We start from the raw sequence: 18,588 nt of genomic DNA on the forward strand, positions 1-18,588 counted from the left end.
ATAGATATGGTCACTCTCACACACACATAATTACACATATATAGATATGGTCGCTCACACACACATAATTACACAAATATAGATATGGTCGCTCACATGCACACACACATAATTACACATATATAGATAAGGTCGCTCACATGTGCACACACATAATTACACATATATAGATATGGTCGCTTACACACACACAAAATTACACATATATAGATATGGTCGCTCACATACACACACACACACACACATAATTACACATATATAGACATGGTCGCTCACATACACACACACACATAATTACACATATATAGATATGGTTGCTCACACACACACACACACATAATTACACATATATAGATATGGTCGCTCACACACACATAATTACACATATATAGATATGGCCGCTCACACACACATAATTACACATATATAGATATGGTTACTCACATACACACACATAATTACACATATATAGATATGGTCGCTCACACACACACACACACACACACACACAATTACACATATATAGATATGGTCGCTCACACACACACAAAATTACACATATATAGATATGGTCGCTCACACACAAACATAATTACACATATATAGATATGGTTACTCACATGCACATACACATAATTGCACATATATATATATATGGAGGCTCACACACACATAATTACACATATAGAGATATGGTCACTCACATGCACACACACATAATTGCACATATATAAATATGGAGGCTCACACACACATAATTACACATATATAGATATGGTCGCTCACATAATTACACATATATAGATATGGTCACTCACACACATACACACACATAATTACACATATATAGATATGGTCGCTCACACACACACACATAATTACACATATATATATATATATAGATATGGTCGCTCACATACACACACACATAATTATATATATATATATATATATATATATATATATATATATATATATGGTCGCTCATACACACACATAATTACACATATATAGATATGGTCGCTCACACACACACATAATTACACATATATAGATATGGTCGCTCACACACACATAATTACACAAATATAGATATGGTCGCTCACATGCACACACACATAATTACACATATATAGATATGGTTGGTCACACACACATAACTACACATATATAGATAAGGTCGCTCACATGTGCACACACATAATTACACATATATAGATATGGTCGCTTACACACACACATAATTACACATATATAGATATGGTCGCTTACACACACACACACACAATTACACATATATAGATATGGTCACTCACATACACACACACACATAATTGCACATATATAGATATGGAGGCTCACACACACATAATTACACATATATAGATATGGTCGCTTACACACACACATCATAATTACACATATATAGATATGGTCGCTCACATGCACACACACATAATTACACATATATAGATATGGTCGCTCACATGCACACACACATAATTACACATATATAGATATGGTCGCACACGCACACACACATAATTACACATATATAGATATGGACGCTCACATACACAGACATAATTACACATATATAGATATGGTCGCTCACATACACACACATAATTACACATATATAGATATGGTCGCTCACACACACACACACACACACACACACACACATAATTACACATATATAGATATGGTCGCTCACACACTCACACACATAATTACACATATATAGCAATGGTTACTCACATGAACACACAAATAATTGCACATATATAGATATGGAGGCTCACTCACACATAATTACACATATATAGATATGGTCGCTCACATGCACACACACATAATTGCACATATATAGATATGGAGGCTCACACACACATAATTACACATATATAGCTATGGTCGCTCACACACACACACACATAATTACACATATATAGATATGGTCGCTCACACACACACACACACACACATAATTACACATATATAGATATGGTCGCTCACACACACATACATAATTACACTTATATAGATATGGTCACTCACATGCACACACACATAATTGCACATATATAGATATGGAGGCTCACACACACATAATTACACATATATAGATATGGTCGCTCACACACACACACACACACATAATTACACATATATAGGTATGGTCACTCACACACACACATAATTACACATATATATATATAGATATGGTCGCTCACATACACACACACACAATTACACATATATATATATATATATAGATATTGTCGCTCACACACACACACACACATAATTACACACATATATATATATATATATATAGATATGGTCGCTCACACACACACACACACACACATAATTACACATATATAGATATGGTCACTCACATGCACACACATAATTACACATATATAGATATGGTCGCTCACACACACACACACATAATTACACAAATATAGATATGGTCGCTCACATGCACACACACATAATTACACATATATAGATATGGTCGCTCACACACACATAACTACACATATATAGATATTGTCGCTTACACACACATAATTACACATATATAGATATAGTTGCTCACACACACACATAATTACACATATATAGATATAGTCGCTCACACACACACACACACACACACATATAATTACACAGATATAGATATGGTCGGTCACATGCACCACACACACACACATAACTACACATATATAGATATTGTCGCTTACACACACATAATTACACATATATAGATATAGTTGCTCACACACACACATAATTACACATATATAGATATAGTCGCTCACACACACACACATATAATTACACAAATATAGATATGGTCGCTTACACACACACATAATTACACATATATAGATATGGTCACTCACACACACACACACAATTACACATATATAGATATGGTCGTTCACACACACACAATTACACATATTTAGATATGGTTGCTTACATACACACACACACACACACACACAATTACACATATATAGATATGGTCACTCACACACACACACAATTACACATATATAGATATGGTCGTTCACACACACAATTACACATTTTTAGATATGGTTGCTTACATACACACACACACAATTACACATATATAGATATGGTCACTCACACACACACACACACACACACACACACACAATTACACATATATAGATATGGTCGTTCACACACACACACACAATTACACATTTTTAGATATGGTTGCTTACATACACACACACACAATTACACATATATAGATATGGTCGCTCACACACACACACACACACACAATTACACATATTTAGATATGGTTGCTTACACACACACAAAATTACACATATATAGATATGGTCGCTCACATACACACACACACACACAATTACACATATTTAGATATGGTCGCTTACACACACACATAATTACACATATATAGATATGGTCACACAGACACATAATTACACATATATAGATATGGTCGCTCACACACTCACACACATAATTACACATATTATAGATATGGTCGCTCACACATACACACACAATTACACATATTTAGATATGGTTGCTTACACACACACAAAATTACGCATATATAGATATGGTCGCTCACATACACACACACACACAATTACACATATTTAGATATGGTCGCTTACACACACACATAATTACACATATATAGATATGGTCGCACACACACACACACACACACACACACACATAATTACACATATATAGATATGGTCGCTCACATACACACAATTACACATATATAGATATGGTCGCACACACACACACACAGACACATAATTACACATATATAGATATGGTCGCTCACACATACACACACATAATTACACATATTATAGATATGGTCGCTCACACATACACACACACACACACACACACATAATTACACATATATAGATATGGTCGCTCACACATACACACACATAATTACACATATATAGATATGGTCGCTCACACATACACACACACACACATAATTACACATATATAGATATGGGCCTCCATTACATATAGAGCGTCGCCCGCAAAAGCCGGCGACGCCAGATTTTATGCGATTTTGGTATTACATATACGGCGTAGCATATAAGTTACGCGCTTATATTTCACCCGTCGCCCGCAATTTTTACTCCCATAGGCTAACATGGGACCGCGTCGTAAATCTGTATCCAATATCAAGCGCAAGGCCTTACGTGGCGAAAATGGAGAAATCTTACTCCATTTTTACCTCGCCATAAAAGGCAGCCGTAGCAGGCCTTGCGCTGAGTATGGGAGCACCGTAACTCCATAAAATGCCTGCAAAAATAAACTAACACCTAACGCATGCGCAATGTCTATCTACCTGTCAACCGCAATCCCCCACCGCAATAACTAATAAACTCTATTAACCCCTAAACCGCCATAGCCCACACCGCAAGTAATAACTAAATTATTAACCCATAAATTGCCATAGCCCACACCACAAGTAATAACTAAATTATTAACCCCTAAACCGCCATAGCCCACACCACAAGTAATAACTAAATTATTAACCCCTAAACCACCATAGCCCACACCACAAGTAATAACTAAATTATTAACCCCTAAACCGCCATAGCCCACAACGCAAGTAATAACTAAATTATTAACCCCTAAACCGCCATAGCCCACAACGCAACTAATAACTAAATTATTAACCCCTAAACCGCCATAGCCCATACCTCAAGTAATAACTAAATTATTAACCCCTAAACCGCCATAGCCCACAACGCAAGTAGTAACTAAATTATTAACCCCTAAACCGCCATAGCCCACATAGGCTATTAAATGTATTAACCCCTAATCTGCCGCCGCCACTATAATAAAGTTATTAACCCCTAAACCTAAGTCTAACCCTAACACCCCCCAACATAAATATTATTTAAATAAATCTAAATAATATTACTATTATTGATTAAATTATTCCTATTTAAAACTAAATACTTACCTATAAAATAAACCCTAAGATAGCTACAATATAATTAATAATTACATTGTAGCTATTTTAGGATTTATTTTTATTTTACAGGCAACTTTGTATTTATTTTAACTAGGTACAATAGCTATTAAATAGATAATAACTATTTAATAACTACCTAGCTAAAATAAATACAAATATACCTGTAAAATAAATCCTAACCTAAGTTACAATTACACCTAACACTACACTATCATTAAATTAATTAACTACAATTACCTAAAATTAAATACAATAAAATAAAATAAACTATAGTACAAAAAAAACAAACACTAAATTACAGAAAATAAAAAAAATTACAAGAAGTTTAAACTAATTACACCTAATCTAAGCCCCCTAATAAAATAAAAAAGCCCCCACCATATTAATAAAATTCCCTTCCCCATACTAAATTACAAATAGTCCTTAAAAGGGCTTTTTGCGGGGCATTGCCCCAAAGTAATCAGCTCTTTTACCTGTAAAAAAAGAAATACAACCCCCCCAACATTAAAACCCACCACCCACACACCCAACCTTACTCTAAAACCCACCCAATACCCCCTTAAAAAACCCTAACACTAACCCCTTGAAGACCACCCTACCTTGAGCCGTCTTCACCCAGCCGGGCAGAAGTCTTCATCCGATCTGGGCAGAAGAGGTCCTCCAGCCGGGCAGAAGTCTTCATCCAAGCGGCATCTTCTATCTTCTTCCATCTGACGAGGAGCGACTCCATCTTGAAGACATCCTACGCGGAGCATCCTTCCTGGCCGATGACTAACCGACAAATGAAGGTTCCTTTAAATGACGTCATCCAAGATGGCGTCCCTTCAATTCCAATTGGCTGATAGAATTCTATCAGCCAATCGGAATTAAGGTAGGAAAAATCCTATTGGCTGATGCAATCAGCCAATCGGATAGAAGTTCAATCCGATTGGTTGATCCAATCAGCTAATAGGAATGACCTTGCATTCTATTGCCTGATTGGAACAGAAAGGCAGAGCTAACTATCAATAGGGTTTAAAAGACGCATGCAAACAGTGCAATCGCGATAACCCTTTGAAAAAGCTGTGTTAGACGCGAAACATGTTAGGGACTTAGGGAAATGGTGAGGAGCTGTTGCGAGCTCCTGTATTTTAGCTGCTAACTTTAATTGGTGCCATTTGATAACTATTTACTGAATCAGGCTATATACAAGAATTTTTATTTAATTGGACTTTCTTTAAGGGGTTTTATTCATGGTATAACCGTCAGGCTCTGAATCATAACTGAATCGGCTGCTTTCTAGTATTCAGCCACCGCTTGGGAGCTACATTGCCCCATCGGTTAGTCAATTTGTAAAGGAAAGCGCCAAATCATTGTTATACAGACATCGGTTATTACCAATCCTGTGGCAGGTCTATACTATGCCCTTATAGAAAGGGGATCACCTGAGGCTTGATTAATATAAGGGTAACTAAACCAATCTATTCTCATGTCGGTAAATAATTTACTTGCGACACATTACAAGATCATAGTACTGAGATTTTAAAGTGTACTAACACTATTCAATTGCTGTTACGAACTGTCAGAGAACTCTAACTACTATGAGTATAAAAAAGATTGGGAATCTCAATTAACCTGTTGTATTCCAACAAGCCACATAACAAAACTCTTTATGTTGTGAACACATTTAACATTTCATACTGTACTAAAATGAAAGGCTACATTAACAATTAGTGTGCCTGAATCTAAACGCTGTTTGTCAAATCACCAGAATCGATGCTTGCTACGATAGATTAAATCTAATAATTAATCATAAGTATTATTTAGCTCAGCATTGAGCATTTATATCGTAGAATTGAATATACTTATAAATACTGTTTGTTAAACATTACCTAACAATCAGCGTTAAATATTGGCCAAATATCGGCATCTGATTGTGTGTGAAAGTTGAACAGTTCATTTTAATTTGTGGAGAATAAACAAGCCACGGCACATAACCCAACTTTTGTCTGCACAAATTAAAAACCGCAACTTTGTATCCATAACAAATAAGCTACGATACACAATTGAACCCCTGTCTACACAAGCACATAATAAACTACTACAGTGTATTAAAAAATATGATGATATGTAGCATTAGATGATTTGACTACCATTACAGAAATACAGTATAATAGACAGACCAGAATATATAGTAATAGTGCGTGCTTATCCAGAGTTGTATGATACTATTAATTATAACAAACATTAGCCTAACCTATTCACATATAACAACACTATTGTATCAATAATGCTGTGCATGTAAGTACTGGGAGCGAGAGAATTGGGTTGACATATACCTTAAAATAATAAACACAATTATAGTGTTTGTACATAATACTAAAATTAAGGTACTAGAACCCATTGCAAAATACATTAATTTTGATGTTGCGCACAATTCTAATCTCCCTAACTATAATGTATTTATGATACAATATTAACCAGATAAACTCCATTTTAGTCACATTGTTACTAACATTAGGTTTGAGCTAATAACCTTTGTATACTACTTAACCCTTGGTTACACTTTAAAGGGCATTGTTATCCCTGATTATCTGTAGCGCACATTTTCACTTATTCATCTGTTATTACGGTTTACCTATACACTTATAATTCATCAGTACTGACGTCAAGTATATATAACCCTTAGTGAATTACATTGTTATTATCATCTTACTCTCAGCCTCAACAGAGGTGATTCTCATATAGTGACCCTTGTATTGGTCCAACTAGCCAGTCATTCTTTCTAATCAAAACTATTGCTCCAATTACAGTTTGTGTTTTTAACCTTTTGTTGTTTTCCGCAAATTTTAGCACTGTTTGACCAATAAACGTTAAGGTTTGATTTTAGTTAGGTTTTTGTATATTTAGAGACTGGTGCTATATCTGAACACATTCATATGCCATATTGAACTTTTAGTATAATTCATTAAACTTATCTAGCTCTTGAGTGCTACAAGTGTACTCTTTCAGTAGTTATCTTGCTAACCACGTCCACTTTACCAAGCTTAAAATCCCTAACAACTTACTGTTTTAATTACAAAATCTGCATAGTATACAACCTAACTCTTTGACTAGAGTTAGACAGTTAGAGATATATTTTAGATCAGTTCTACCTAAAGATCACTTTCCATATTGGTATCCAGGAGAATTAAGTTAAGCACATAAGTTACTGTATTATTTAGGTCTCTTCTCAAAGACTGCACCCATTTAAAGGTAAAGCTAAAACTGATGTATTCATAAGTGCATAGATAAAGCGTACCAAATGGGCTGAGTGGTACCGAATCATATTAGAAGGGTACTTAAGCTAGTGTATATTAGTGTGAAGATGAATAAAGGAGAGGGGTGTTTTATCATAGTTGAATATAATATTTTACACTGATGTAAAAATATTATATAGTTATGTAAAAATATTATATAGTTATGGAATAGACTTATGGAATAGACTATCTGAGAACCTGTCCCAATGGTTGGATGCTGTTCTCCAACCATTAGTTCAAAATTTGCCCAGTTATCTGAAGGATACCACACACGTGCTAAATGTCCTCGAGAAACTGTCATGGAAACCAGAGTACATGTGGGTTACGGTGGATTTGGTGTCGTTGTACTCAACCATTCCCCATAATGAAGGGGTTAAGGCCATACGGTATTTTTTGAACAACTACACCACATACACCGCACTGTTTCAAGATTTTGTCATTCAAGTAACATTATTCTTGCTAACCCACAATTACTTTGAGTTTGAGGGGGAGTTTTTCTTGCAGAGACATGGGACAGCTATGGGGTCCAAGTTCGCCCCATCCTACGTTAATTTATATCTTGGGTGGTGGGAGCTGTCCCACGTCTATGCACAGAGTAACCCCTTTTTAGAGGACATTATCGTCTATCAACGTTTCATAGACGATTTGCTTGTGGTGTGGAAAGGAGGCATTGACAAAATTCAGCATTTTGTTGATTGGATCAATGTGAATGAACTAAACCTAACTTTCACTTTTGATGTCAATGATCATGAGATAAACTATTTGGACATCACTATTAAAAGTCAAACGGATGGCACGATTGAAACAACCAGTTATAGGAAACCTATCTCTGGTAACACCTTGCTTCATGGCAAGAGCTGTCACCCACCCCATGTTCCGTACGCAATTGCTAAAGGACAACTCATCCGTCTAAAAAGAAATTGTTCGGATGATGGTACCTTTAGGGATCAATCAAAAGTCATGATAGACCGCTTCAAACAACGCGGCTATAAAAAGACTGACATAGATAAAGCACTAAAAGAAGTGGAGTGTATGGATAGGAATCTGTCCCTCACAAAGGTGTCACCTTTGTTACCAATTACAGCTCGCAATGTAAGCAAATATGTGGAATTGTCCGCAAGCATTTTGGTATGTTGCGAGCTGACGATAAATTGGTAAATAGTGTGGACAATGGCCTGAGATGCTCTTACAGAAGATCCAGTACAATAGGGAACATGGTATCTCCCTCCCAACTCAAAAGTGACCGAACTACTATGAGTTCATGGCTGACACATAGAGGTGTGTTTAGATGTGGCCACAGGAAATGTAAACCCTGTGACCACGTGGACATATCCTCTACCTTTACCTCAAACTCTAATGGAAAAAACTTTTGAAATAGAACGTTGTCTAAATTGCTCCTCTACATACGTGATATATATATATATATATATATATATATATATATATATATATATGATAGAATGCACCCAGTGTAGGGTGCAATACATAGGGCTCACCACAAGAGATATCAGGTTGCGTATCAGGGAGCATTTTAGTACCATTTCCATTGGTAAAGCAACTACACCTATTGTGACACACTTCAGTTAAGCATCAAAAAGACCTGTCCTTTTTTAGGTGGAAAGCCATAGAACAGGTACTTATCCCTAAGAGAGGGAGAGACAGAGAGAATCTCCTCTATAAAAGAGAAATGTATTGGATTTTTCACCTGGAAACGAGGTTTCCAGGTGGATTAAACTCCCAATATGATTTAATAAATTACTGGAAGTAAAAGTCTATTCCATAACTATATAATATTTTTACATCAGTGTAAAATATTATATTCAACTATGATAAATGACCCCTCTCCTTTATTCATCTTCACACTAATATACACTAGCTTAAGTACCCTTCTAATATGATTCGGTACCACTCAGCCCATTTGGTACGCTTTACCTATGCACTTATGAATACATCAGTTTTAGCTTTACCTTTAAATGGGTGCAGTCTTTGAGAAGAAACCTAAACAATACAGTAACTTTAAATATGTGCTTAACTTAATTCTCCTGGATACCAATATGGGAAGTGATCTTTAGGTAGAACTGATCTAAAATATATCTCTAACTGTCTAACTCTAGTCAAAGAGTTAGGTTGTATACTATGCAGATTTTGTAATTAAAACAGTAAGTTGTTAGGGATTTTAAGCTTGGTAACAGGTGTTTGTGTATATTTTTACTCATCTGGTTCAAAACAGTCTATATGTATAACCACAGTATATCAGCGAGTGCAAGACTCAACATTGTTTTGTATGCATAGCGTGTTTATGAAATTTTATTAACATAATGTTGATTAATACAATGCTGTGATCAAGTAAATATCCGAATTGGGGTTAAATAATTTGTTCAGTGGCATAAATAGATATATATTTAATGATGCCATAAAAGGATTTATCCGTCATTTATGCCCAATCAGCCCTGCCCTATTGATTTTAACCACGTCACGTTAATTTCTATTTAAAGCACAGCTGTGCTAGGATTTTAATCAGGCTAAGAGTAAGGCTACGGCCGAAACGCGTAAGCCAGTTAAAGCATGGACTGATTGTTCTTGTTCTTCTATTATCTTCCATGTTATGCTGTTTATGCCACATTGGTGATTTTAAACTTTTGGATCAATAAAGTATACAGACTTTTAAACCACAGCACTGGATTCCTGCCTTTTTTTCCACTATCTACTTTGCCGGTTGTTCTCATCAGGAATCCGTATAGTGCCGGAGCATTCACCCAAGGGGACCCGATAACCAATAGGAGGTGGGGGTGTGAGCACAGGAGTGCGTGTCACATGATTGGATACACGGAAAGCAGCAAATGGCAAGCCACAGGGAGCTCGGGCGTATCGACGAACAGGCACACAAATTACTTTTGAATACCTGAGATGAGAGGTTTTGCCCAGGACCGACGTATATGCCGCTCCCTTGAGTACAGATTCACCTACAGCCCAGTCCAGCAAGGATCTACTTCCGTGAGTACTGCCTTTTGTTTCAATAATATATGTTTTACCGGACAAAGAGGCACTAAATTGGACTGTAATTTCTACCTTCCTCCGTACTAAGGCTGTAAAATTGAGTGGAACTTTTACACACCGCTTGCCCTATAAGCTTTATATGTCCATCATACTTGCTTATGTTTCCTCTGAGACCTGACTAAGGCATAACAGTGGGTTTATATCTGTTTATATTGTGTACCAACTGTATTCATTTACTGAACGAACCGGGATCAAGTTTGCCTGGCTGAATAAAAGCTCATCAGTGTCTTACTAGTGGAATTGAGCACACCAGTTTTCCTCCCCACCAGTTCGAGTGTCCCCAGGGTTGGTACCCCACATTAACTGCACAATCTATATTTTGCTAAGGGGTACGATAGGCCTAATAGCACATTAAAGAGATTTCCTTTCCAATCTTCCACTCACATACACACACACATACACATACAGACATTGACACTCACTAATACACACACATAATTACACACACATACAGACATTGACACTCACTAATACACACACATAATTACACACACATACAGACATTGACACTCACTAATACACACACATAATTACACACACATACAGACATTGACACTCACTAATACATGCACATAATTACACACACATACAGACATTGACACTCACTAATACACGCACATAATTACACACACATACAGACATTGACACTCACTAATACACGCACATAATTACACACACATACAGACATTGACACTCACTAATAAACACACATAATTACACACACATACAGACATTGACACTCACTAATAAACACACATAATTACACACACATACAGACATTGACACACTAATACACGCACATAATTACACACACATACAGACATTGACACACTAATAGACGCACATAATTACACACACATACAGACATTGACACTCACTAATACACACACATAATTACACACACATACAGACATTGACACTCACTAATACACACACATAATTACACACACATACAGACATTGACACACTAATACATGCACATAATTACACACACATACAGACATTGACACTCACTAATAAACACACATAATTACACACACATACAGACATTGACACTCACTAATAAACACACATAATTACACACACATACAGACATTGACACACTAATACACGCACATAATTACACACACATACAGACATTGACACTCACTAATACACACACATAATTACACACACATACAGACATTGACACACTAATAGACGCACATAATTACACACACATACAGACATTGACACTCACTAATACACACACATAATTACACACACATACAGACATTGACACTCACTAATACACGCACATAATTACACACACATACAGACATTGACACACTAATACACGCACATAATTACACACACATACAGACATTGACACACTAATACATGCACATAATTACACACACATACAGACATTGACACTCACTAATACACACACATAATTACACACACATACAGACATTGACACTCACTAATACTTGCACATAATTACACACACATACAGACATTGACACTCACTAATACACACACATAATTACACACACATACAGACATTGACACTCACTAATACATGCACATAATTACACACACATACAGACATTGACACTCACTAATACACGCACATAATTACACACACATACAGACATTGACACTCACTAATACACACACATAATTACACACACATACAGACATTGACACTCACTAATACACACACATAATTACACACACATACAGACATTGACACACTAATACATGCACATAATTACACACACATACAGACATTGACACTCACTAATACACACACATAATTACACACACATACAGACATTGACACTCACTAATACACACACATAATTACACACACATACAGACATTGACACTCACTAATACACACACATAATTACACACACATACAGACATTGACACACTAATACATGCACATAATTACACACACATACAGACATTGACACTCACTAATACACACACATAATTACACACACATACAGACATTGACACTCACTAATACACGCACATAATTACAAACACATACAGACATTGACACTCACTAATACACACACATAATTACACACACATACAGACATTGACACTCACTAATACACGCACATAATTACACACATACAGACATTGACATTCACTAATACACACACATAATTACACACACATACAGACATTGACACACTAATACATGCACATAATTACACACACATACAGACATTGACACTCACTAATACACACACATAATTACACACACATACAGACATTGACACTCACTAATACACGCACATAATTACAAACACATACAGACATTGACACTCACTAATACACACACATAATTACACACACATACAGACATTGACACTCACTAATACACGCACATAATTACACACACATACAGACATTGACATTCACTAATACACACACATAATTACACACACATACAGACATTGACACTCACTAATACACACATATAATTACACACACATACAGACATTGACACACTAATACATGCACATAATTACACACACATACAGACATTGACACTCACTAATACACACACATAATTACACACACATACAGACATTGACACTCACTAATACACGCACATAATTACACACATACAGACATTGACATTCACTAATACACACACATAATTACACACACATACAGACATTGACATTCACTAATACACACACATACAGACATTGATACTCACTAATACACGAACATAATTACACACACATATAGACATGGGCACTCACATACACACATACATAATTGCACACACACATACAGACATGGGTACTCATATGCACACACATAATTACACACACATAAAGGCATGGGCACTCATATACACACACACATATATAGACATAGGTACTCATATGCACACACATAATTACACACACACATACATTGAAATCTCATATATACACACACACACATACTTACACACACATATAAACATGGGTGCTCATATGCACACACAATTACGCACACACATAATTACACACACATATATACATTATTGCTCATATGCACACACATACAGAAATTGGTACTTGTATGCACATATGCATATAGACATGGGTACTCATATACACTCACATAATTACATACACATAAAATGTGGGCACTCATACACACACATACACACACATATAGATATGGGCTGGGCACTGATACACACACATAATTACACACAAATATAGATATGGGCACTGATACACACACATATAGATATGGGCACTAATACACACACATAATTACACACACATATAGATATGGGCACTCATACACACGCACATAATTACATACAAATATAGATATGGGCACTCATATACACACACATAATTACACACACATATAGATATGGACACTCATATACACACACATATAGATGTGGGCACTCATATACACACACATATAATTACTCACACATATAAATATGGGCACTCATATACACTCACATAATTACATACACATATAGACATGGGCACTCATATACACACACATATAGACATGTTCACTCATATACACACACACACACATAATTACACACGTATAGGCGTGGGTACTCACATAAACACACAGATATGTATAGACACTTATAGACATGGGAACTCACAAACACACACATAATTACACACACACATATATAGACATGGGTAATTATATGCACACATAATTACACACACATAAACATGGGTACTCATATGCACACATAATTACACACATATATAGATATGGTCGCTCACATACACACACACATAATTATATTCATATATAGATATAGTCTCTCACAACACATATAGACATTGACACTCACTAATACACGCACATAATTACACACACATATACATGGGCACTCACATACACACATACATAATTGCACACACACATACAGACATGGGTACTCATATGCACACACATAATTACACACACATACAGGCATGGGCACTCATATACACACACATAATTACATACACATATAGATGTGGGCACTCATATACACACACATAATTACTCACACATAAATATGGGCACTCATATACACTCACATAATTACATACACATATAGATATGGGCACTCATATACACACACATAATTACACACACATATAGACATGTTCACTCATACACACGCGCACACACATAATTACACACATATAGGCATGGGTACTCACATAAACACACAGATATGTATAGACACTTATAGACATGGGAACTCACAAACACACACATAATTACATACTAGAAATGTGCGATTCGTTTCGGATCGATTCGGAAATTCGTCCGAATTCGTAAAATTCGGGATTCGGATCGATTCGAATTTTCGAATTAAAATAGTGCCGAATCTACCGAATAAATCCGAATTAGTTCGGATTTATTCGGTAGATTCGGATGGCCATGGATTACACTAGTATTGTACAGTATATTAGGTTATATCACTCTGCTATGGGTTACACCTAATATACAGTACATAATACTATTTATTCGAAACCGAATGAATCCAAAACAAATTGATTCAAATTTTTCCGAATTCGAATCGATCCGAACCGAAATTCGAAAAAATACAAATCTAACCAAATTTTTTCGCCATGCACATGTCTACTACATACACATATAGATGTGGGCACTCATATACACACACACATAATTACTCACACATAAATATGGGCACTCATATACACTCACATAATTACATACACATATAGATATGGGCACTCATATACACACACATAATTACACACATATAGGCGTGGGTACTCACATAAACACACAGATATGTATAGACACTTATAGACATGGGCACTCACAAACACACACATAATTACACACACATATAGACATGGGTCATTATATGCACACATAATTACACACACACACACACACACAAACATGGGTACTCATATGCACACATAATTACACACATATAGATATGGGCACCCACATACACACAGATAATTAGACACACATATATACATGAACAATCACACACACACACACACACACAGATAATTACACAAATATAGACGTTGGTATTCACATAAAAACACAGATATGTATAGACACTTATAGACATGGGTACTCACAAATACACACATAATTACACACACACATATAGACTTGGGTTCTCATATGCACACACATAATTACACACACATATAGACATGGGCACTCATATACAAACACATAACTACATGCACATATAGATATGGGCGCTAACACACACAGGTATGTAGAAACACATATAGACATGAGCATTCACATACACACAAATAGGTACATACATATAGACATGATCACTCACATATACATAAACAGTTACAAACACATATAGGTGGTCACTCATATATACATATACATAGGTATAAACACATATAGACATGGTCACTCACATATACATAGGTATACACACATATAGACATGGTCACTCACATATACATAGGTATACTCACATATAGACATGGTCACTCACATATACATATACATAGGTATAAACACATATAGACATGGTCACTCACATATACATAGGTATACACACATATAGACATGGTCACTCACATATACATAGGTATACACACATATAGATATGGTCACTCACATAAACAGTTACAAACACATATAGGTGGTCATTCACATATACACAGCTATACACACATATAGACACGATCACTCACATATACATAAACAGGTACAAACACATATAGGTGGTCACTCACATATACACAGCTATACACACATATAGACATGGTCACTCATATATACATAAACAGTTGCAAACACATATAGGTGGGTCACTCACATATAAATAGGTATACACACATATAGACATGGTCACTCACATATACATAAACAGTTGCAAACACATATAGGTGGTCACTCACATATACATAGGTATACACACATATAGACATGGTCACTCACATATACATAAACAGTTGCAAACACATATAGGTGGGTCACTCACATATACATAGGTATACACACATATAGACATGGTCACTCACATATACATAAACAGTTGCAAACACATATAGGTGGTCACTAACATATACATAGGTATACACACATATAGACATGGTCACTCACATATACATATAGTAGGCATACACACATATAGACATGGTCACTCACATAAACATAGGTATATACACACATATAGACATGGACATCCATATACAAATAAATAGTTACATACGCATACAGATAAAGTCATACATTAAGACAGAGACACTCACATGTATACAGATAGGTACAGACACATGTATAGTCACACACACACACACACAGGTAGGTACACAGATATGTAGACTTGGACAGTCACATACATACACATGGACTCCCACATACATTCAGATATGTACATACAAATAGCTAGTTACACACATACAATCAGATATGTACATACAAATAGCTAGTTACACACATACAATCAGATATGTACATACAAATAGCTAGTTACACACATACAATCAGATATGTACATACAAATAGCTAGTTACACACATACAATCAGATATGTACATACAAATAGCTAGTTACACACATACAATCAGATATGTACATACAAATAGCTAGTTACACACATACAATCAGATATGTACATACAAATAGCTAGTTACACACATACAATCAGATATGTACATACAAATAGCTAGTTACACACATACAATCAGATATGTACATACAAATAGCTAGTTAAACACATACACTTAGCAAGTCACAAAGATAGGAATACATATACACTCAACTGGAGCATTAACCCTCTGTCTCCCAGGCTTGGCATATACCCCTGATGCATGTACTTACCCACACATAGGAGCAGGCACAGCAGGGTGAAGGCCATGACACTGTGTGTATCTCACAATACAGCTATAGTATAAAAAAGCACAGAGGGTGGACTGTGGTTTTTTAGTATGTTCCTTTATTGACTTCTATGCAATTTCTCATTTGTGTGAGTATTGTACAACTTCCTCTTAACCAGATAACCCTAAGGATGAACCCCCCCACCCAGTAATATGCAGTCAGAATTAGACAGGGGGGGGGGTTATCTATATTAGAGGCAAGGGCTGGGTGTACAAATATAGACATTGAATGACTAAATGCCTGTACATTACTAGTGCAGTTACAGTGAACTCTTTACTTTAGGGAACAGCAATTAATGTTTTTTTAACTCATAAC

The 18,588-nt window shown here is 35.8% G+C and overlaps 1 protein-coding gene across 1 annotated transcript in view; it reads right to left on the reverse strand.

Annotated features, from left to right (window-relative positions):
- LOC128642148 (integrin alpha-M) overlaps positions 1 to 18,326 on the reverse strand; it is a 592,220-nt gene extending 573,894 nt beyond the window's left edge. The window contains exon 1 of the mRNA XM_053694828.1: positions 18,217 to 18,326. Coding sequence (XP_053550803.1) covers positions 18,217 to 18,253 — 37 coding nt within the window. The 5' untranslated portion in view covers positions 18,254 to 18,326. The remainder of the gene's footprint in view (positions 1 to 18,216) is intronic.
- Positions 18,327 to 18,588: the final 262 nt, after the last annotated feature.

Source organism: Bombina bombina, chromosome 11 (assembly GCF_027579735.1).
Source record: "Bombina bombina isolate aBomBom1 chromosome 11, aBomBom1.pri, whole genome shotgun sequence".
Taxonomy (NCBI): Eukaryota; Metazoa; Chordata; class Amphibia; order Anura; family Bombinatoridae; genus Bombina; species Bombina bombina.